At 38.7% G+C, this 24,716-nt stretch overlaps 1 protein-coding gene across 2 annotated transcripts in view; it reads left to right on the top strand.

Annotated features, from left to right (window-relative positions):
* The window catches only part of USO1 (USO1 vesicle transport factor), a 98,119-nt gene that overhangs the window by 11,234 nt on the left and 62,169 nt on the right, over positions 1 to 24,716 (top strand). For both annotated transcript variants that reach the window (XM_028100676.2, XM_028100675.2), the window contains exons 2-4: positions 11,964 to 12,050; positions 12,128 to 12,192; positions 21,499 to 21,575. In XM_028100676.2, coding sequence (XP_027956477.1) covers positions 11,964 to 12,050; positions 12,128 to 12,192; positions 21,499 to 21,575 — 229 coding nt within the window. The remainder of the gene's footprint in view (positions 1 to 11,963; positions 12,051 to 12,127; positions 12,193 to 21,498; positions 21,576 to 24,716) is intronic.

The raw sequence follows: 24,716 nt of genomic DNA, 5'->3' as shown, positions 1-24,716 counted from the left end.
CTTCTCTCTCTCTCTCTCCGTCTCTCATGAATAAATAAATAAAATCTTAAAAAAAAAAAGATGTCTTTAAAGAAATACACATAAAACAAGGTTATGTATTGGATTGATTGAGGAAAATGTGACCACAGACTCACAGGAACCTAGCTCTGTATTTTTCTTAAATGCAAAGGTTCAGTATCTGCTAATTCATTGTTTATAGTCACTCACAGAACATAGAACTACATGAATGACAAGAATCAACTGTATTCAGAAAGTAGATGAACAGTGAGTCATCAGGTGCTATAGTAGAGCATATAAGAGAATAAAAGCTGGATCTAATATATTCTGGAAATTTCTTTAAATTTTTCTGTTTAGTTATTGAAGCAATGGTGAAAACATGCTTATTATAAATAATTCATAATCAGTGTGTAGTCTAAAGTTGCCCCTTTCTTCTTCCTTTCACAGTCTCATTTCCCATTACCAGGGGTAATTGCTAGTGAAGTTTGGCATACATCCTCCCAGATTATTTTCTTTGCATTTACTAATATGTTTATTACACAAATGAGTTTCTTTTTAAGAGTGGCGTAATTATATTCACAGATATTTGTTTTTTTTTTAATATAATAGGGGTACCTGGGTGGCACAGTTGGTTAAGCATCTGACTCTTGGTTTTGGCCATGATCATGAGGCAATGATCTCAGGGTTGTGAGATAGAGCCCTGCATCAGACTCTGCGCTCAGTTGGAAGTCTGCTTGAGATTCTGTCTCCCTGTGCCTTCCCCCACTCAAATAAATAATCTTGAAAATTTTAAAAGTAGGTATTAGGATATTTCTATTCACTAATCAGTAAGCAGATTTTTCCCCCACAGAGTTTATTTATTTTTAGAGATTTTGTTTATTTGAGAGACAGAAAGAGAGTGTGTGAGCAAAAGAGCACAAGCAGGGGGAGCACAGAGGGAGAGGGAGAAGCAGACTCCCACTGAGCAGGGACCCCAATATGGCGCTCTATCTCAGGACCCTGAGATCATGACCTGAGCCGAAGGCAGCCAGTTAACCAACTGAGCCACCCCGGTGCCCCTCCTCACAGAGTTTTAAAAATATTTATATATATATATTATAATTTTTTTGTTTTTTTTTAGATTTTATTTATTTGACAGAGCACAAGCAGGGGGAGCAGCAGGCTGAGGGAGAGGGAGAAGCAGGCTCTCTGCTCAGCAGAGAGCCCAACCCCTGGAGTCATGACCTGAGCCAAAGGCAGATGCTTAACCGACTGAGCCACCCAGGCGCCCCTGCCATCATGTCGATGAGAGTGTTGAGGACTCATACAAGAGTTTGTGACTTCAAATACCCAGTGAATTTATGAATTTTGCTTTAAACTACGAGTTGGCTTCCTTGGTTGGTTTCTGAGATAGTGAGTTGCTAGTAACAAAGTCCCTCACCTCAGGATCCCATTTGGGACACTGAATAAATTAATCCTTTAACTCTGAAATACTGCCCTTTTGCCTTCTGCTGGTATAACATAATCATTCCGTTTGCTTCCCTACTTTTCCACTTGCTTTGTTCTTGTTACTCATTACCCACACTTCCGACTATATCCAAATCAGTGCTTAACTTGGGGCCATCTGACCAACTAGGTTATGTAAAGTAGTACTCTCCACCTAATCACTATCTCATTTCCCTGATTATTTCCCTTGTCATGCTTATCACTTTATCTTTTTAAAATTTATTTTGTAGTCTCCTTGCCATTATCTTTTCATTAGAATAGGTACCTTCTATAATGGCTCACTGCTATTCCCCCAGAATAGAATTTTGCAAGGCCTTTCAAAATGTCAATCACTGTAATATTTCTCAAACTGTCTGTGGTGAAAGACCAGTTGCTTTAGTTGGTTTTTGGTTTTATTTTGATTCTTTTTTTTTACGCAATTACAGACCAATACTTCTGTAAAATACAATAAAAATGAATGGCTGGGGAAATGGAATGACAGTATGCATACACATACTCGTGTACATAAAAACATTAAGCCCTGGTTTTTTTATTAAATAGATATAAAATTAGTTGTTGTAGAAGTTTCTAAATGCTTAGTCCCAGTTTCTGAACTGAACTTGTCACAGACCACACCACTGCTTTCTGGTTGCACTGATCATAGCTCCTGTGAGGGTAGAAGCACTCTAATATTTGTTGAACGAATGAACGAAATCACCCACTTAGGATGATGGTACTGAATTCTTCAGATACATTGCTCCTTTGACCTTTGTCCTTGCCAAAACCCAGAGTATTTGCTAAGACATAGAAGAGTGATTGCGGATTCATGATATCATACTATCATACTGCTGCTTTTTGATTTTCTAATTATATCTTTTAAAAAACAATATTTGACTACATGTTTGTTTAAGGAAAAGCTGTAGAAGTTGAATCCCAAACAGTGGCTGTTCCAGACATTTTATTCTTTAGAGCCCCAGCCTCTTAAATTCAGTTCTTTCAATTATTCTTTTGCCTTATTTATCTCTTCAGCTCTTTGCCCATTACCACCACCCTAGTACTTTTTTCTTAACCTTATTCCTTGTCTGTTATAATGAGCTGACATCTTTTTTCTCTCTCTAATCTCCAGTTTGTCCTTATTTCTCCACTCCAGTTTGTCCTTATTATCTCAGCCAAGTTAAATCTAAAAAAGTGAGTATGTATTGGGGTGCCTGGCTGGCCCAGTTGGTGGAGCCTGTGACTCTTGATCTCGGGGTTGTGGATTCGAGCCCCATGTTGGGTGTAGAGATTACTTAAAAATAAAATGTTTAAAAAAAAAGTGCGAGTATATTATTTTTTGTTGTTTTTCTGAAGTACTTACAGAGTGCTGATTTTTTTTTTAATACTTGGTAGGTTCTTTTTTTTTTTTTTTTTTTTTTTTTTGGTAGCTTCTGATTATAACTTTCCCAAAGTAAAGCTTCAACTCCCTTAGAACAGTGGGACTACCCTGGCTGAGCAGTTAAGTCAAAGGCTTATCAGGGTCCTTAGTGGACTGTAGTCTAAGTAAAACCTATTCATAAAAACTGCATTTCAGTCTCTCCCTATTTATAAAAAAAAAATCTTGCTGTCCATGTAGTTTGCAACAGTAACTCAGATTCACATTTTTCTGCGTAGGAGGCAATATAGGCTATTAGAGTGTGGGCTTTGGAGTGAGACAGCTACAGCTTGGGTAGAAAGAATCTGAACTGTGCCACCGAACTGGCAGTGTATTTTGGGGTGTATTGCTTTGTTTCTGAGTCTTAGTTTCTTCTGTAAAATGAGTTTATTAGCTTAGGCATTGCATCAGCTGCCATAACAGAGGCCAGAAAATGGGTCTAACCGAGATAAAAGTTTATGTCTTTCTCCAGCTAAAGTCCAAATTAGAAAGCAGTCCCTAGGGTAGGGTAGTTCTCCTCAGGGTGGTCCAGTGGCCCAGGTGCTCCTTTTTATCTTGTTCTGCCATCCCCTAAGATGCTGCCCTTGTTTGAATTGTTGAAGTTGCCTCATTACTACCAGGTTCAAATTCCGGGTTGAGGGAAAGAGAAAGAGGAATGAAGAATAAATAGCTTCCTTTTTTTTTTTTCTCTTTAAGGTTTTATTTATTTATTTGAGAGAGAGAGTGAGCGAGACAGCAAGAGAGAGCATGAGTACAAGCCGGGGGTGGGGGTTGGGGGGGTTGGGTGTAGAGGGTGGGCAGAGGAGAGGGAGGAGCAGGCTTTCTGCAAGCAGGGAGCCCAACTCGGGACTTGATCCCAGGATCTGGGATCAGGACCTGAGCCAAAGGCAGATGCTTAACCAGTTGAGCCACTGAGGTGCCCCAAATAGCTTCCTTTTAAAGACAAGGACATGACCTGGAAGGTACTAACAACTCATTGGCCAGAATATAGTCACTGTCTCTGCCTAGATGCAAGGATGACTTGGAAAGTAGTCTATGTAGACAGTCATGTGCCCAGCTAAAACACCAGGGGTCCTAATAACTGAAAGGAGAAAATGGAAAATGAGGGACAATTACACTGCACTGAGTTGGTTTTTCAAGTAAGGAATAAATGGCATTAATGGTCTTTGAATCTATAATTTCTGAATATAAGTTAAGCATTCTTGTGCTACAGAATTTTTGCTTGGTAACTATCAACTGAAAAATACAGCCAGTGTTTGGCCTAAAACATGGCTAAATCTTTGTTAAAGTTTGGAATGTATATATGTTTTCCTTTCATTTGGTTTCAGTTGTCTGTAAAGAGTAGCAATGTAGCACTTCATTATAGAGAGATCACTTATTTAGAAACTTCAACAATCTGAAATTTTAACAGGAGGTAGTAGGCTTTCCTCTAGCAAAAGTAGAAGTTGCAAGGTTCATGTACTCAATCTTGATTTCAAGCCTGAGTGGTTTTTTGTTATAGAAAAATTATATTAGTATCTAGCTTAATTATCAAATTCTCACTCAGTAACAAATTAAAATCTGCAAAATTTGAATGGTCTGTTAAAAACATACATGATAGAAGTGACTGCCAAAAGCCTGATAGGATAGAAGAATAATACAAAAAAGTCATAAAAAGCCTGGTAATAATAGAGTTTGTTAGTATTTATTGATCATTTATAGGTACCAGGTACTCGGCAAAGCCTTTTATAGTCATTACTTCATTTAACACCTGAGACATCCCCATATGTGATATTGGAGAGGACTTACGTTTAAATGCTAAGAAAGCTTGTAATTATGTTCAATTACAAGACAGAGAAGCTTGTAATTAATTTTGGGTTAGTATCAGAAATAACTAAAATGAAAAGACCACTTCAGTGCCTGACAGAGGTATCTGAAATAGTTCAATCTAATGGTTCTAGATAAATAAGTTTTTCCTATAATTGCTTTGATTCTCATTGGCTTGCAGTATGGTTGACTGCTTTGAGTTTATCTTAAGTTTCAAGAAAGAAAGTTCTGATTAAAATCCCCAATTTGGAAGAATATGTACTTGGCATTAAAACCCAGGTTTAATAGATAAAAAGCATGTTTATATTCTTAAAAATAGTCTTGATAGGTATTTACCCAAACTCAAGAATGGATTTTATTTCTGTAAGTATAAATAGTATACTTCGAAATAGTGATTAATTTTAATATATATTTTTTAAGATTTTATTTAACGAGAGAGATAGCATGAGCAGAGGGGAGAGGCAGAGGGAGAGGGAGAAGCAGAGTCCCTGCCGAGCAGAGAGCCCCATGTAGGGCACCATCCCAGGACCCTGAGATCATGACCTGAGCCAAAGGTAGACCATTAACTGACTGAACCACCCAGGCGCCCCAATTCTAATATTTTTAAGTTACATTTTGCAACTACCTAAAAATAGTGATTTGCTCATTAATCAGAGCTTATTGAAACAGATACTTTGAACTCATTAGAAAAGAAATATATTTTTAACTAACACTCTAATCTTACATATTCTTATTTTTTCTCCACATTATTTTAGATCAGTTATCATTCCCAAAAATGGTAACTTACTGTAAAAGGGGAAGTTTTCATATTTTAGAAAGTCTCTTTTGGTGTATTGCTTTAATAGAACAAGTACATATGTTTGTGTGTGATATAAAAATTATATTTTTTGGTTCATAGATATATAAAATTAAAAACCTCAAATTAGACCAATTTTGTTCTTCTGAATATGAAATGCTATTTTATACATTAAAATATGTGCAGTTATAGGGGCGCCTGTGTGGCTCAGGCGTTAAGCGTCTGCCTTCAGCTTGGGTCATGATCCCAGAGTCCTGGGATCGAACCCCACATCAGGCTCCCTGCTCAGCAGGAAGCCTGCTTCTCCCTCTCTCACTGCCCTTGCTTGTGTTCCTGCTCTCCTTGTGTCTCTGTCAAATAAATAAATAAAATATGTGCAGTTATAAAGAAGTAATTTTCTGTGCCTGAAATTCCTTCCCCATATTTTCTTTTTTTTTTTTTCTTAAGATTTTATTTATTTGACAGAGAGATGCAGCGAGAGAGGGAACACAAGCAGGGGGAGTGGGAGAGGGAGAAGCAGGCTTCCTGGTGAGCAAGGAGCCCGATGCGGGGCTCGATCCCAGGGCCCTGGGATCATGACCTGAGCCGAAGGCAGATGCTTAATAACTGAGCCACCCAGGCGCCCCCTTCCCCACATTTTCTGATGAACTACCACTTATCCTTTAATTCTTGACTCAAGCATGGCATCCTTAATATACCTTTTTTTAAAATTTTTGGTTAAGATTTTATTTATTTGTCAGAGGAGAGAGAGAGCACAAGCAGGGGGAGCTGCAGGCAGAGGGAGAGGGAGAAGCCGACTCCCCACCGAGCAGGGAGCCCAATGCGGAGCTCGATCCCAGGACCCTGGGATCATGACCTGAGCTGAAGGCAGACACTTAACCAACTGAGCCACCCAGGCGCCCCCTTAATAAACCATTCTTAAGCAGTATCTGTCTTAATCTCTTTGGGCTGCTATGACAAAAATATTAGTCTGGGTGGCTTAAACAAGCAACATTTATTTCTCAGAGTTCTGGAGTCTGGGAAGTCCAGGATCAAGACATTGGTAGACTCTGTGTGCTGAGAGGCCGGCCTGCCTTCTGGTTCACACACGGACATCTTACAGTGTCCTCACTTGGCAGAAGGGGTTACAGGAGCTCTCTGGGGTCTCTTGTATAAGGGCACTAATCCCATTCATGAGGGCTCCACCCTCACAGCCTACTCACTTTCCCAAAGCCCTCTCTCCTAATACCATCACATTAGGGGTTAGGATTTCTAAGTTTGTGTTTTGGCAGAACATAAACATTCAGTCTCTAGCAGTTTCACTTTCAGGAAGAATTGACTACATTTTCTTTTGTGCCCCAGCTTTATCCAGCATATACTTATATATCTTTAGCTTGTTATTATACTTTATTTAGGGGACTGTGTTCCTGGGCAAGCTTGTTGTGGCCAGAGACCATATCTTATTTTGGTTGCTGCAACAACAAATACATGTATACTTAATGTGTGTATTGACTGAGTGATGACCGTGCATTCTAGTTTAAAAAATTTGGACTTTATAAGCAACAGAGAACCAATTGATATTTTTTATTATGCTAGCTTATTTTTATCAATTAAGAGCTGGTTTCATAGTATTTTGATCAGAGTGAAGATAGCATCTTTAAAAGATGAGTTCAGTCAGTTATGAAAATATCCTAGAAATTCCAATAAAACATAAACCATTTCATTTTACTCCATTATTCTTTTCTGTTTATAAAGGTGATACCTGTTTTATCAAAATGTAAACATAAGAAATAATGTAAAAAAAATGAACATTTCTGGCAATCTACAAAAAGACAATATGGTACAGTCTTAAGTTTTTCTATACATATTCACATTGTTTATTAATGGTATTATTTTAAACCAGAATGAACTAATGCTAAACAGGTTTTTTTTTTCCACTTAAAGTATCTTGGACATCTTTTCATATACGTAAAAATGGATCTGCTTCATTCATTTGATCACCCACATAGTCTGTGTGTACTGTATGTTAATTAACTGTTCTCTGATTGATGCATGAAACTTTGTATCCCCCCCACCCCACACTTTTTTTTTCCAGTAAATTGCAGGAGTTTATTGCTCACAGTTCTGGAGGCCAGAAGTCTGAGATCGGGGTGCCAGGCCTCAGACTTCTTATTATATTCCTCTGTGGCAGAAGCTGGATTTCCTTTTTAGCTATTAAAAGTACTGCTACAAAGAACATCCTAGTATAAAATATTGTGTAATTGTGGGGATGTTTTTAAAGGCTAAATTCCTAGAAGTAGGAATGCCTGGCTAAAAAAAGGGTATGAACATTTTAAGTTGTAATAGTTTTTGCCAAATTTCCACTTTTTTAGGTTACTTTCACTATAATAGAATATAAGCAAGTTAATCTATATCCTTACCTATCGTGGATAGTTCTATTTTTTTTTTTTAAGATTTTACTTATTTAGAGAGAGAGCATGCAAGCAGGGGGAGTGGCAGAGGAAGAGAGAGAATCTCAAGCCGACTCCACACTGAATGTGGAGCTTGATTTCAGGACCTGAGATCACAACCTGAGCCAAAATCAAGAGTCAGCACTTTTTTTTTTTTATGATTTTATTTATTTATTTGACAGACAACGAGAGAGGGAATACAAGCGGGGGGAGTAGGAGAGGGAGAATCAGGCTTCCCCGTGAGCAGGGAGCCCAATGCGGGGCCTGATCCCAGGAACCCGGGATCATGACCTGAGCCGAAGGCAGATGCTTAATGACTGAGCCACCTAAGTGACCCAGTTGTTCTGTTTAAAAAATCATTTTTAAAGAAAAAATAAATAAAAATTAAAAAAATAAAGTAATCATTTTATTGGGTTTCCTGGCTAGCTCAGTCCTTAGAGCGTGTGAGTCTTCATCTCAGGGTTGTGAGTTTAAGCTCCACAGTGGCTGTAGAGATTACTTCAAAATCAAATCTTAAAAAAAATAAAAATCATTTTTTTAAAGTATATAGAAAAGTATGCATGTCAAATAACCTCACAACCTGAACACACCCCTAACCAGCACCCAGATCAAGGAACAGAACATTACCAGAACCCAAAGTTACCTTTGTCCTCCTGTTCAGTCACTGCCTGTCTCCATGAGTAACCACTATTCTGACTTATAAAAGCACAGTTTAGGGGCGCCTGTGATCAAGCCCTGCATCGGGCTCCCTGCTTGGCAGGAAGCCTGCTTCTCCCTCTCACACTCCCCCTGCTTGTGTTCCCTCTCTCCCTGTGTCTCTGTCAAATAAATAAATAAATAAAATCTTTTAAAAAATAAAAAAAAATAGCACCGATTAGTTTTGCTGGGTTTTTTTATTTTATAAAAATGAAATCATATAGTATTTGTATTTGGTACTATTAATTTTAATCTTAGCCTTATAGGTAAAAGTAACCTATTTTAACTTGAATTATCTTAATAACAACTGAGGTTAGCTTTGTGTATATCTCAAAGCTTTTTAAAAAAAGTAACAAGGCTCAAATATTAGCATATTTAGAACACAGAAAGTTCACTGAAAATAAAACCAAAGCAAACCGCCAAACTCTAGGATTACCATCATCTTGCAGCAATATTCCTAAAGCTAAGTTTCTTCATCAGCATCAAGTAGATTTCAGGTGTCCACATTCAACAAATGAAGAGTTTCTAGACATGGAAGATCATATTTTGACACAAATCTTTATATATGTTAACCAGAGATGAGACTGAGGCTGAGGCTAAAGTTCAAGCCCTGCATGGTACTGGGACTCAGTACTCCGTGGGAGATGTTCAGAATCTCATATCTAGAACCAGTGCTTGGGTTTGGGGCTAGGAAAAAGCAGAAAATGCCTATAAATGATTTCCTATTCATACTAGCAGTTATAAACTACCTAGAAAAAATTAAAAGTTGTACAAGACCCAAGCAGAGGAAATTACAGTCATACTTAGGAAAACTATTTTTGGCCTAAGAAATTCCTTAAGATGAGAGTAACAAGCCTCATGTTTTCAAGAGATAATTATGTAGTTTTTCTAATGTAGAAAAAAATCAACCATTTGTTTAATAAAGAGAAAGTTGTTAGCACCCGGAAAGTCAGTGTAATTATTATGAAAGTAAATGCAACTTAAGGTAGAATAATTTCTAAATGTGAGCAGTTAGAATGAATAAAATCCAATAAGGCTAGGCTTGGTTATACTGTATCTGCAGTATGAAGAAATGCAAATCAGCATAGTAAAGACTTAGAAATCCTGCAGTGCAGAAGCCTATTTAATTTTGTATAACCTTGTGTTTCCTGCTGCTTCTGTGATCATTAGGAATCTATTAATATCTTCTGGGACACTAGAAGTCTGCAGAGCATAATTTGGAACACACTATATGTATTTAAACACCACTAATTCAGATACATAGGGTGCAAAAGTGTGACTGATATGCCAAAGTATTATTTTTAGACTCTTAGTAAGAACTGTCATTAAAGAGTAATAACTTAAAATAATAACTTAGAACTTAAAAGGACCCGAGGATCATGGTTTTAAAAACTGTTCTTTATCAGATGTTTTCAAATATTTTCATCCAGGGCGCCTGGGTGGCTCAGTCAGTTAAGCATCTGCCTTTGGCTCAGGTCATGTTCTCAGGGTCCTGGGATCGAGCCCCGAATCGGGCTCCCTGCTCAGCAGCAAGTCTGCTTCTCCCTCTCCCTCTACCCCTCCCCCCTGCTCATGTGCACGTTTTCTCTCTCTCTCTCTCTCTCTTTCACTCTCAAATAAATAAAATCTTTAAGAAAGCCAAATATTTTCATCCAGTTTGTGGCTTACCTTTTCATTCTTTTTTTTTTAATTTTAAGACATGCAGTTAATTCTTACATCTGTTACAATTTTTTTTAATCTTTAATTTTTTTTCTTTTGAGAGATCGAGGGGGCACGGGGTGTGGAGGTGGGAGGGCAGAGACAGAATTTTTTTTTAAGATTTTATTTATTTATTTATTTGAGAGAGAGAGACAGCGCACAAGCAGGGGGAGCAGCAGAGGGAGAGGGAGAAGCAGGCTCCCTGCTGAGCAGGGAGCCCGATGCAGGACTCGGTCCCAGGACCCCAGGATCACGACCCAAGCCGAAGGCAAGTGCTTAACTGACTGAGCCACCCTGGTGTCCCAAGAGAAAATCTTAAGCAGGCTCCATGGTCAGCATGGAACCTGACACAGGGCTCTATCTCATGACCTGAGATCATGACCTGAGCCGAAATCAAGAGTTGGAGGTTTAATCAACTGAGCCACCCAGGTGCCCCTCCAGATTTTTTTAAATGCAATTTTACATACATAGTTTGGTACTTTTGCTTCAGTGGGCTCATAATTTACATCAAGTTTTACAACTTGCTTTTCTTTTTTTCCCACTGTTTATTAGTATTTTCACATCAGTACAGTTGTTTTGAATATTATTTTATCAAAGCATAGTATTTTATCAAAGAATGTACAATAATTTCTTTTTCTTTTTTTTTTTTAAAGATTTTATTTGTTTGAGAGAGAGACACACAGCATGAGAGGGGAGAGGGTCAGAGGGTGAAGCAGGCTCCCCGTTTAGCCAGGAGCCCGATGTGGGACTCGATCCCAGGACTCCGGGATCATGACCTGAGTCGAAGGCAGATGCTTAACCAACTGAGCCACCCAGAGCCCTAGTTTTTCTTCTTTTGATGCACAGTTGTTTCCAGTTTTTTTCTATTGTAAACACCCAAAGGTTTATTTTAAAATTCAGCTTGAACTTTAATTCCTGCAAATTCATTAAAAGCTTTTATAATAGAAGCATTTCATCTTTCTAGATCTTGAGGCACACTTAAAACTTAAAATTTTTGATATATCAGTTCTTGTTCAAATACTTAGTAGAAACATTAGGGTGAAGTTTAAATGTAAACAAGTACTTAAAAATTTTTTTATTTTATTTTTTAATTTTTTAGTTTTTTTTCCCCAAGATCTTTTTTATTTACTTGACAAAGAGATAGCACAAGCAGGGGGAGCAGCAGGCCAAGGAAAAGGGAGGAACAGGCTCCTTGTGAGCAGGGAGCCCGATATGGGGCTCGATCCCAGGACTCTGGGAACATGACCTGAGCTGAAGGCAGACCCTTAACTGACTGAACCACCCAGGTGTCCCTAAAAATTTTTTTTTAATAACTTCCCATCTTCTACCATAACCCTGCTTCCCTCTTGGCTCAAACAGTTGTAAATGGCATGTTTTGAAAGCTCTGATTCTACTAATGATTTCTCCTAATTCCTCAGTTTATATGACTTATTTAACTTCTCTTCCACCACTTTTCTTTTTCAGGAGTCTGTGAAAAATCTGTTTCTCTGAAGTAAGATTATAAAACCACCTAAATAGTTATTTAGATTTGTGAAAGACTATTTCCATGACATCCTATTTGTTGATTTTTTTCTCAAAATTAGATGGTATAAATTTAGGGGGGAACTTTATGTTTCTTTTTTGTTTTTTTGGATTCTATTAATGCTATTTCATTTTTCCATGACAGATTCAAAAGCTTTGTGACAGAGTGGCTTCATCTACTTTACTAGATGATCGAAGAAATGCTGTGCGTGCTCTCAAATCATTATCTAAGGTCAGTAACGCTTTATCACTTACTAAGTTTATTAAGTTGGGCATTAGTTACTTTAACAACATTTTTCTTTTATGCAGAAATACCGCTTGGAAGTGGGTATACAAGCTATGGAACATCTTATCCATGTATTACAAACAGATCGGTAAGTCTCTTTTTAATGATTTTTCTCCCTAATTTTTCTTGCAATTTTAATTAATTTGTTTTAGAGTTACTGTTCTAGAAATGATTAACTTATTAAGGTTATTAAGTTTTTATTGTCAGATATCATTTCAATAAATATTGGACACAAGGAGCAAACCACTGTGCTAAGCATTGAGACAGACATAATCTCAGGGGTTGAAATCTTTCCATTATATAAAATGAAATGAAGTGACTTCTCATTAAAAGCCGAAGATTTGGGGTTTGAATTGGGCAATTGGATTTTTTGATACTCACTTAGATGTACTCAAATATACTATTCTATAATACAGTATACATATTATTGTATATCAGTTATCCAGACTTGCTTTTTTGTAGAAATAAACTGGACTAATAGAGTGAAGTGTTAAATCTGAGCATGTCCTAAGAGACATGTTAAATCTGAGCATGTCCTAGGAGAAAGGTCACTCAGCCTATTTTTATCTCTTTCAATTTCTCTTTAAGAGATTTTATCTGCGGGCGCCTGGGTGGCTCAGTCATTAAGCGTCTGCCTTCGGCTCAGGTCATGATCCCAGGGTCCTGGGATCGAGTCCCACATCGGGCTCCCTGCTCGGCGGGAAGCCTGCTTCTCCCTCTCCCACTCCCACTGCTTGTGTTCCTGCTCTCGCTATCTCTGTCTCTGTCAAATAAATAAATAAAATCTTAAAAAAAAAAAGATTTTATCTGCATTTTTTTTAAAGATGTATTTATTTTACAGAGAGAGTGAGTGTGCATGCAGGAGGGAGGGACAGAGGAAGAAGGAGAGAGATTCTTTTTTTTTTTTAAGATTTTATTTATTTATTTGTCAGAGAGAGAGAGAGCACAAGCAGGGGGAGTGGCAGGCAGAAGGAGAGGGAGAAGCAGGCTCCCCCGCTGAGCAGGGAGCCCGATGTGGGACTCAATCCCAGGACCCTGGGATCATGACCCGAACCGAAGGCAGTTGCTTAACCGACTGAGCCACCTCAGGAGCCTGAAGGAGAGAGATTCTTAAGCAGACTCCATGCTCAGCCCAGAGCCTGATGCAGGGCTCTATCTCACGATCCCGAGATCGCCACCTGAGCCAAAACCAAGACTCAAGCACTTAACCGACTGGGCCACCCAGACACCCTGCATCTTTGGTTTTAATTAACAGCAGTGCATGGATAGCTTTCAAAAATCTTACCTCTAATTAAATATATATTATAACCTTTAACTGCTCAGTGGACATTTTTACCATATCAAGATCTCTCACAGATATCTCAAATTCAGAATGTTCAAGAGTTAATTTATCTCTTGTTTTCCTGCTCCTAACTGCCTCCTCCCACCATCTCCTTCAACTGCCTTTTGACCCAAGTCCAGCCTAGTTGGTAGTGCCTTTCCATTCAGGCAAGAAACTATAGGATTCGTGCTGAACTTAGCCCTCTCCTTAACCCATTATGCTCATCTAGACCAAAACCAAAGGCTGGAATCCATGAATTTCTCCTGATTTCCTTTTTTAATCTTCAGTTCTGGCTCAGTATCAATCACTGAAACCATTTTCAGAGCCACTATATTAGTTATCTTTATTATTATTATTATTATTTTTGCTGTATAACAAATTACCTCAAAGCTTGGTGCCTCAAAATAATCAATATTTATTATTTCACACTTTTTGTGGATCAGAAGAAATTCAGCAGTGACTTAGCTAGGTGGTTTCAGCCAGTACTGCAGTCATCTGAAGGTTCGGTTGGGAAGATCTGATTCCAAGATGGCTCACTTACTTTGCTGATGGCAGGAGGCTTCATTACCTCACCATGTTGCTCTCTTTATAAGGCTGCTTGAGCGTCCTTATGAGACGGTAACTGGCTTCTCCCAGAACAGGCAATCCTAGAGACAGAGCAAAGAGAAAGCCACAAGGCCTTTTAGGACTTAGTCTCACAAGTCACATACCATCAATTCTACCACATTCTGTTTGTTAAAAGCAAGTTAATAAATACAGCGTACGCCTAAGAGGAGGAGAATTAGATTCCATCCCTTAAAGGGATCTGTATCAAAGAGTTTTTGAACATAGTTTGTTTATTTATTTATTTATTTTTTTAAAGATTTTATTTTATTTGACAGAGAGACACACAGCGAGAGAGGGGACACAAGCAGGGGGAGTGGGGAGAGGGAGAAGTAGGCCTCCCGCTGAGCAGGGAGCCTGATGCGGGGCTCGATCCCAGGACCCTGGGATCATGACCTGAGCCGAAGGCAGATGCTTAATGACTGAGCCACCCAGGCGCCCCTTGAACATAGTTTAAAACCACCACTGCCTCCAAACTGTATTCTTTGCCTCCATTCAGTCTATGCATTATAAGTCTGATGTATAAACTTTTTTTTACTTAATGCATTTCAGCAGCTCAGTACAATGTGAAGTCTAAGTTGTTCTTTTTTTTTAAGATTTTGTTTATTTATTTGAGAGAGACAGAGAGAGCACAGCAGGGGGAGGGGCAGAGGGAGAGGGAGAAGCAGACTCCCAGCTGAGCAGGGAGCCCAACTCGGGGCTTGATCCCAAGACGCTGGGATCGGACCGTGAGGATCATGACCTGAGCCCAAGACAGACGCCCAACCAACTGAGCCACCCAGGCACCCCTGAAGTCTAAGTTCTTAAACAAAGCAAAGCATATAAGCTTTTTAAATGTCTTGGTATTGCCTGTCTAACCTCAGAGCCTCTTTTTCAGTTATATTTCAGCAATGCTCAACTGCTTGTTCATACCAGTTAAGACTTTTCCTCTTCTCAGACAGTACAACCCACATTGACTACCTTTTCGAAGCCAGCTAATTCTAATGCATTTGAATAAATGCATTGGATGTGTTAGGATTATCTGTTTTATTGACATCATAGTGAGTAGCTGTGGTAGGCAAAATAATAGCCCTCCCAAGGATGTTCACATCCTTATTACCACAACCTATGAATGTTACCTTAGAGGGCAAAAGGGACTTCGCAGATATGATTAAGGACTTTGAGATGGAGAGATTATCCTGCGTTATCCTGGTGGGCCCAGTGTAATCCCAAGGTTTCTTAAAAGTGGAACAGGAATGCAAAAGAGGTCAGAATGAGGTGATATGGAAGGTCTGCGCCTATCCTTGCTGGTTTTGAAGATGGAAGAAGGGGGTCTCTAGAGAACTGCAAAAGGCACAGAAACAGATTTTCCCCTAGAGCCTATAGAAAGGAAGGCAGCCCTGCTGAGACCTTGATCTTGGTGCAGGGAGACCCATTTTGGACTTCTGACTTCCAGAACTTTAAGATAATATATTTGTTTTGTTTAAGCCACTAAGTTTGTGGTAATTTGTTATAGCATCAATTGAAAACAATTACTAAACTAAAGTTAGTTATCTGCTTTCAATAATATTCCAGGTTAGAGAAAATGGATCCTAGATCAAAAAACTTTAGTGTGATGATTATACATACATATAATCTATAATTTTTCCTTTTTATTCTATGTACACCTTTTCTCACTGAGTCTTACAAAGTTAGTAATGAAATGACTAACATCTCAGTATGGAAAATAGAATGCTACCTGTTATGTAAAGTGATTGTCATTTTAAGTGCACAGCTGAGAATGAATGTGTAGATATTATTCTTTTTCTTTTTTAGATTTTACTTATTTATTTGAGAGAGGGAGAAGCAGGCTCCCTGCTGAGCAGAGAGCCCGATGCGGAACTCAATCCCAGGGATCCCTGGGATCATGACCTGAGCCGAAGGCAGACGCTTAACTGGCTGAGCCACCCAGGTGCCCCGATAGATTTTGAAAGCATGATGGATGATGATGGCATTTAGAGTAGAAAGCAAGAGTGAGACACAGGACACAAAGATTCAGTGAATATGAAGAAGTGATTAGGAGTGATAAATGAAAGCTAAGATGATGGACAAAGTGGATCACAACCAGATGTAAATCTCAAATTAAGTAGGCTTTAAAATTATTATTTATAAAAAATATTGTTTATCATTTTGTTTTTGAGAAATTTTGAGGAACATTTTTTTTTTAAGATTTTAGGTATTTATTTGAGAGAGAGAGTGAGAAACAGCATGAGAGGGGAGAGGGTCAGAGAGAGAAGCAGGCTCCCCACTGAGCGAGGAGCCCGATGTGGGACTCGATCCCAGGACTCTGTGATCATGACCCAAGCAGAAGGCAGTCGCTTAACCAACTGAGCCACCCAGGCGCCCGAGGAACATCTTTTAAGAGTATATTAAGGAACTGGGAATAGAAAGGAAATTTCCTCAAAATGATAAAGAGAATCTATGAAAATCCCAAAACATCAGATGCAATGGTGAAAAACTGAATGCTTTCCACCTAAGATCAGAAACAAGATCACAATGCGATGTTCCTTCTAGCCACCTCTATCCAACACTGAAATGGAAGTTCTAGCTAAAGCAATTGGGCAAGGAAAGGAAATAGAAGGTATACTGATTGGAAAGGAAGAAGTACACATAAGAAATTACACATATTCGGGGTGCCTGGGTGGCTCAGACAGTTAAGCGTCTGCCTTCAGCTCAGGTCATGATCCCAGGGTCCTGGGATCAAGCCCCACATCAGGCTCCCTGCTGGGCGGGGAGCCTGCTTCCCCTCTCCCTCTGCCTGCTTCTTTCCCTGCTTGTACACTCTCTCTCTCAAAAATAAATAAAATCTTAAAAAAAAAAAAGAAATTACACATATTCACAGGTGATATGATCTTGTATATAGAAAATCCTTAGGAATCCATTAAAAAACTATCAGAACTAATAAATTCAGCAAAATTGAAGGATATAAGCTCTATATAAAAAATTATATTTCTGTACACTAGCAATGAACAATCAGTAAATGGAATTAAGAAGACAATTCCACTTAAGTAACATAAAAAAGATTAAAATACTTTGACATAAATTTTACTAAAAAAGTACAAGAATTGTTCACTGGAAACCACAACACATTATTGAAAGAAATTACCCAAGACGCAAATAAATGAAAAGACATTCTGTGTTCATGGACAGAAAGAAGGAATATTATTAAGGTAGTAATACACCCCAACTTGATTTATAGATTCAGACAATCACTATAAAAATCCTAGTTGCCATTTTTGCAGAAATTAACAAGCTGATCATAATGCACAGGATCCAGAATAGATCCCAAACTACCTTGAAAAAGAACAAAGTTGAAGGGCTCATATTTCCTGAGTTTAATACTTACCACAAAATGATAATAAACAAGACTTTGTGGCACTGGCATAAGGATAGACATAAAGCTCTACAAAATAAAAAGGCTAGAAATAAAACCTAACATTCATTTGAACTGATTTTTGGCAAGGATGCAAAGACCATTCAATGGAGAAAGAACAATTTCTTCAACAAATGGTCCTGGGACAACTAAGTATTCACTTCACACCATACACAAAAACTATCTCAAAAGGGATCAAAGAGGAGCGCCTGGGTGGCTCAGTCGTTAAGTGTCTGCCTTCAGCTCAGGTCATGATCCCAGGGTCCTGGGATCAAGCCCCGCATCGGGCTGTCTGCTTAGCAGCAAGTCTGCTTCTCCCTCTGCCCCTCCCTGCTGCTTGTGTTCCCTCTCTCGCTGTGTCTCTCTCTGTCACATAAATAAATGAAATTTAAAAAAAAAAAAAGGGATCAAAGACCTAAATGTAAGAGCTAAAGCTATAAAACCCTTAGAAGAAACATAGGCATAAATTGTCAAAACCTTGGCTTAGACAATGGTTACTTAAATATGACACTAAAAGCATAAGCAAGGAAAGACAAAACAGATAAACTGGACTTTGTCAAAATTAAAAACTTTTATGCTTCAAAGGATCCTATCAAGAAAGTTAAAAGACAACCCAAAGGATGGCCGAAAGTATAGGCAAATCATATGTTTGATAAGGCCCTTATATCCGGAATACATATATAATTCAACCACAAAAAGATAAGTCACCCTGTTAGAAACCGGCAGATGGGGTGCCTGGGTGGCTCAGTTGGCTGAGCGTCTGCCTTTGGCTCGGGTCATGATCCTGGGGTCCTGGGTTTGGGCCCCACGTCGGGGAGCCTGCCTCTCCCTCTCCTCCCTGCTTGTGCTCTCTCTAGCTATCTCTCTCTCTCTCTCTCAAATAAATAAAATATTAAAAAAAAAACAGGCAAAGGATTTGAATACAAATTTCAACAAAAGTATACAAATGGTCAATAAACAGATGAAAAGATGCTCAAAATAATTAGTCATTAAGGAAACACTAATCAAAACCAAAATGAGACACCAAGTTGCTCTCACTAGGATGGCTGTTAAGGGTAAAAAAAGGAGACAATAACAAATAATGCTGAGGAGAAACTGGACCTTCAAACACTGCTGGTGGGAATATAAAATGGTGCAGCCTCTGTGGAACTTTGCCAGTTCCTCAAAAAGTTAAACATGAAGTTACCACATGACCTGACAGTTGCATTCTTATGTATAAAACATGTTCACACAAAAACTAGTACATGAAAATTCATAGCAGCATTGTTCATAATAGCCAGTAAAATGAAAATAGCCCCAATGTCCATCAACTGACAAATGGGTAACAAAAGGAGGTATATCCCTACAATGGACTATTGAGCCATAAAAAGGGATGAAATACTAATATGTGTTACAACAGGGATGAACCTTGAAATATTGTTCTAAGAGAAAAAAGCTAGACACAAAAGCCACGTATTGCATGTTTCCATTTATATCAGATGTCCCAAATAGTCAAACCTATAGACACCAGGCGGCTCAGTGGCTGACTCTTGATTTCGGCTCAGGTCATGATCTCAGAGTTGTGAGATCAAGTCCTGAGTTGGGCTCATGCTGGGTATAGAGCCTGCTTAAGATTCTCTTCCTTCTCTCTCTCCCCTCACCCGTCCCCCTCAAAAAAAACCCCAAAAGCTATAGACACAGAAAGTAGATTAGTGGTTGCCAGGCACCGGGGGGGAGGAGGGTATAGGGAATGATGGCTAATGGATACGGGGCTTTCTTTTGATGTGATGAAAATGTTCTGGGTTTTGGGGCGGCACCTCACTGGCTCATTCCATGGAGCATGCAGCTCTTGATCTCGGGGTTGTGAGTTCAAGCCCCATGTTGGGTGTAGAGATTGCTTAAAAATAAAAGCTTTAGGGATGCCTGGGTGGCTCAGTCAGTTAAGCATCTGCCGTTGCCTCAGGTCATGATCCCAGGATCCCGGGATGGAGCCCCACATCGGGCTCCCTGCTCAGCGGGGAGCCTGCTTCTCCCTCTGCCTGCAGCTCTCCCTGCCTGTGCTCTCTCTCTCTTTCTCTCTGACAAATAAATAAATAAAATCTTTAAAAAAAATTTAAAAAGCTTTAAAAAAAAGCAAAAAGAAAATGTTCTGGATTTAGATAGTGCTGATGGTTCCACAACTCTGAATGTACTAAATCCACTGAAATGTATACTTTAAAAGGGTGAACTTTATGGTATACAAATTATATCTCAATTTTTATTTATTTTATTTATTTTTTAGATTTTATTTATTTATTTGAGAGAGATAACAGTGAGAGAGGGAACACAAACGGGAAGTGGGAGAGGGAGAAGCAGGCTTCCCATGGAGCAGGGAGCCCAATACAGGGCTCAATCCCAGGACGCTGGGATCATGACCTGAGCCAAAGGCAGACACTTGACGACTGAGCCACCCAGGCGCCCCTGTATCTCAATTTTTAGAATTACTATCTAGGTGTCATGGTTTGGAAACAGTGAGAAATTAGACAACTTTCAGGCTCTAAGTGTAGGACTTAAGAAAATGAGCAGTCTCTCCTCAATATGACTATAAAAGAAGCAGATCCACAGATGGACAGATGGAGAGTTTCAAGCCATGTCAAGAAAGGAAGCTTTCTGATGCAGCCAAGGATGAAGGAGATTCAGTGGAAGAATTCTGGGAGTGTTAGTTGGAAAGGCCAGGAGAAGAAGCATAAAACAGTAATGAAGAGGGGCACCTGGCTGGCTCATCCCATAGAGCATGTGACTCTTGATCTCTAGGGTCATGAGTTCCCCAAGCTCAAGGTTGGGCATAGAGTTTACTTAAAACAACAAAGCAAACAAACAAAAAAACAGTAATGAAGATGAGACGTGGAAGGAGATGGCTGCAGAATACAGACCTTTCTTTGCACTCCATGAAGTTAAAAAAAAATAACTCCGAACACTTTGAAAACAGAAAGCAATAAATAAGTATCAGAGGCAAATGGAAAGGGAATTTAATTTAGCACAAGAAAGGGAATGAAACACGAGAGGGCTCATAGAAGCTTAGCTTTGTTGTCTAAGAGGCACAATAAAACACCAAGCAGCCCCTAACATGATACAATTACGATTTCACACATTCACTAGCTAATACTACACCCTATTTCCAAGCATGGTGCTTGGCACATAGTAAATGTGCAGTAAATGTTTTTAAAAATCTGTTTCTTAACCTTTATTTCAGGAATATCTAGGGATGCCTGGGTGGCTCAGTCGGTTAAGCATCTGCCTTCAGCTCAGGTCATGATCCCAGGGTCCTGGGATCAAGCCATGCATTGGGCTCCCTGCTTGGCGGAGAGCCTGCTTCTCCCTCTGCCCCTACTCCCCGCTGTGCTCCCTCTCTCTCTGTCTCTCAAATAAGTCTTTAAAAAAAAACAACAAAATTTGTCTATGAACAACTACAATCTCATACTCCCTGATTTTATAAACAGTAGTATTTTTACCATAAGTTTTTTGTTTTGTTTGTGTGTTTGTTTTTAGAAAATAAAGTATAGAGCAGGGAAACAAATTCTAGTAGTCCAACCGGGGATAACACTGTTAAATATATATCTCACAAAACATGTATATAAACATAAACGCATACCCATAAAATTACCTGAGTTATACCAATTTTGCTGGTTTTAGAGTTGAATTTACTTTACAAATTTATTTACAAGTTGTTTTAAAAATATATATATATAGACACACAGACACACATAGGAGTGTATATGTATTTTTTGCCAAATGGGGCCATTCTGTACATTAATTTTTATATTTAATTTTTTCTGCTGGCATTACATCAAGGGTGTTTTAATTACCATGTCATTAAACATTCTTTAAAAATACTGTTTTTCATTGCTGTATACTTTTTTTTAGTATTCTACATTTACATTGCTTCTAATCTTCCACTATTATAAGTAACCTTAATATGTTCTTTAAGTTTGTACTCTGGTATTTTCTTAGTGTAGATTTTAGATTAATGTTTTATACTGTCTTGCTAAATAACTGTCTAAAAATGGTCATAACAGTCTACACTTCAGCAGTGTGTAAGTGTAATAATTTCTTTTTTCCAGTTCGGATTCTGAAATAATAGGTTATGCTTTGGACACACTATATAATATAATATCTAATGATGAAGAAGAAGAAGTAGGTAAGTTTCTTTTATTATGTTTTCTTTTTTTCTTTTTGTATTTCTATACATAAAATAGCATATGCTATGTATCATGGAGTTGTGCCAATTTTGCTGGTTTTATTTTTATTTTTTTATTTTTTTTTAAAGATTATTTATTTATTTATTTATTTGAGAGAGAGAGAGAGAGAATGAGATAGAAAGCACAAGAGGGAAGAGGGTCAGAGGGAGAAGCAGACTCCCTGCTGAGCAGGGAGCCCGATGTGGGACTCGATCCCGGGACTCCAGGATCATGACCTGAGCCGAAGGCAGTCGCTTAACCAACTGAGCCACCGAGGCGCCCCAATTTTGCTGGTTTTAAAGTTGAATTTATTTTATGAATTTTTTATAAGGGTTTTTTCTTTTTTAAACAGTAAGGAAAGACATAGGCTTAGTCCCAGAAAAATATATTTAAAATGATTGCTTTGTATGTTAGAGATGGAATTAGAGTCTTCTTTTTTATAAAATACTTTTTTTTTTAAGAGTTGGATGCTTACATAGCACCTAGGTGGCTCAGTCGGTTAAGCATCCAACACTTGATCTCAGCTCAGGTCTTGATCTCAGGGTCATGAGTTCAAGCCCTGCATGAGGCTCAATGCTGGGCGTTGAGCCTACTTGGAAAAAAAAGACACTTAGTTGACTGAACCACCGAAGCACCCCTTTTTTATTAAAAAAATACATATATATAAGTATAATTTACTTATTTATTTATTTTATTTGAGCAAGAGAGCAACAGAAAGAGCACGAGCAGGCAGAGGGGCAGAGGGAGAAGGAAAAGCAGACTCCCTGCCAAGCCGGGAGCCAGATGCAGGACTCGATCCCAGGACTCTGGGATTATGACCTGAGCTGAAGGCAGATGCTTAACTGAGCCATCCAGGTGCCCCTATAAAATCTTTTGTCCTCTTTTTGTATTTGGTTTTAGTTAGGCAGTATGAATATTAGTAATTTCAGATTAAATAAATCATTTTTGGCTATTAAAAAATGAACTTTTATTTATGTTATTATCTGGTGACCAATATGAAATTAGAGGGGTTTTTCCTAATAAATACTTAAACTTTTAACACAGGACTTTATTTATAAAGGACAACAACTTATTAAATTTAGAAAGTTTCTTTACGTTAGTCTCGTGTGAAATGATACAAATCAGTTCAAAATTCACACACTTTGGTACATCTTTTTTTTCCTATTTTTGTTTCACATTATTTGCATATTTAAAATAAGGTAGTCTGTCATCTTACTTTATTGTTGGTATGTGAAATACTTACCTAGAAGTCTATATACATTTTTTCTTTAAATTTTTTTATTGTTATGTTGATCACCATACATTACATCATTAGTTTTTGATGTAGTGTTCCATGATACATTGTTTGTGCATAACACCCAGTACTCCATGCAGAATGTGCCCTCATTATTACCCATCACCAGGCTAACCCATCCCCCCACCCCCCTCCCCTCTAGAACCCTCAGTTTGTTTTTCAGAGTCCATCGTCTCTCATGATTCACCTCCCCCTCCGATTTACCCCCCTTCATTCTTCCCCTCCTGCTATCTTCTTCTTTTTTTTCTTAACATATATTGCATTATTTGTTTCAGAGGTACATATCTGTGATTCAACAGTCTTGCACAATTCACAGCGCTCACCATAGCACATACCTTCCCCAATGGCTATCACCCAGCCACCCCATCCCTCCCACCCCCCACCACTACAGCAACCCTCAGTTTGTTTCCTGAGATTAAGAATTCCTCATATCAGTGAGGTCATATGATACATGTCTTTCTCTGATTGACTTATTTCACTCAGAATAACACCCTCCAGTTCCATCCACATCATTGCAAATGGCAAGATCTCATTCCTTTTGATGGCTGCATAATAATCCATTGTGTATATATACCACTTCTTCTTTATCCATTCATCTGTCGATGGACATCTTGGCTCTTTCCACAGTTTGGCTATTGTGGACATTGCTGCTATAAATATTGAGGTGCACGTACCCCTTCGGATCCCTACATTTGTATCCTTGTGGTAAATACCCAGTAATACAATTGCTGGATCGTATGGTAGCTCTATTTTCAACTTTTTGAGGAACCTCCATACTGTTTTCCAGAGTGGTTGCACCAGCTTGCATTCCCACCAACAGTGTAGGAGGGTTCCCCTTTCTCTGCATCCCTGCCACCATCTGTCATTTCCTGACTTGTAAATTTTAGCCATTCTGACTGGTGTGAGGTGGTATCTCATTGAGGTTTTGATTTGGATTTCCCTGATGCTGAGCGATGTTGAGCACTTTTTCATGTGTCTGTGGGCCATTTGGTTGTCTTCTTTGGAAAAATGTCTGTTCCTGTCTTCTGCCCATTTCTTCATTGGATTATTTGTTCTTTGGGTGTTGAGTTTGACAAGTTCTTTATAGATTTTGGATACTAGCCCTTTATGTGATGTGTCATTTGCAAATACTTTCTCCCATTCTGTCAGTTGTCTTTTGGTTTTGTTGACTGTTTCTTTTGCTGTGCAAAAGCTTTTTATCTTGATGAAATCCCAATAGTTCATTTTTGCCCTTGCTTCCCTTGCCTTTGGCGATGTTTCTAGGAAGAAGTTGCTGCGGCTGAGGTCGAAGAGGTTGCTGCCTGTGTTCTCCTTTAGGATTTTGATGGACTCCTGTCTCACATTTAGGTCTTTCAACCATTTGGAGTCTATTTTTGTGTGTGGTGTAAGGAAATGGTCCAGTTTCATTCTTCTGCATGTGGCTGTCCAATTTTCCCAACACCATTTGTTGAAGAGACTGTCTTTTTTCCATTGGACATTCTTTCCTGCTTTGTCAAAGATGAGTTGACCATAGAGTTGAGGGTCCATTTCTGGGCTCTCCATTCTGTTCCATTGATCTATGTGTCTGTTTTTGTGCCAGTACCATACTGTCTTGATGACAACAGCTTTGTAATAGAGCTGGAAGTCCGGAATTGTGATGCCGCCAGCTTTGCTTTTCTTTTTCAACATTCCTCTGGCTGTTCGGGGTCTCTTCTGGTTCCATACAAATTTTAGGATTATTTGTTCCATTTCTTTGAAAAAAGTGGATGGTATTTTGATAGGGATTGCCTTGACTGTGTAGATTGCTCTAGGTAGCATTGACATCTTC

This window comes from Eumetopias jubatus, unplaced genomic scaffold (genome assembly GCF_037043125.1).
Source record: "Eumetopias jubatus isolate StellerSeaLion01/CBP00866 unplaced genomic scaffold, mEumJub1_p1.0 scaffold_2, whole genome shotgun sequence".
In the NCBI taxonomy this organism is placed as follows: Eukaryota; Metazoa; Chordata; class Mammalia; order Carnivora; family Otariidae; genus Eumetopias; species Eumetopias jubatus.
This window is presented reverse-complemented; position numbering and strand designations above follow the sequence as displayed.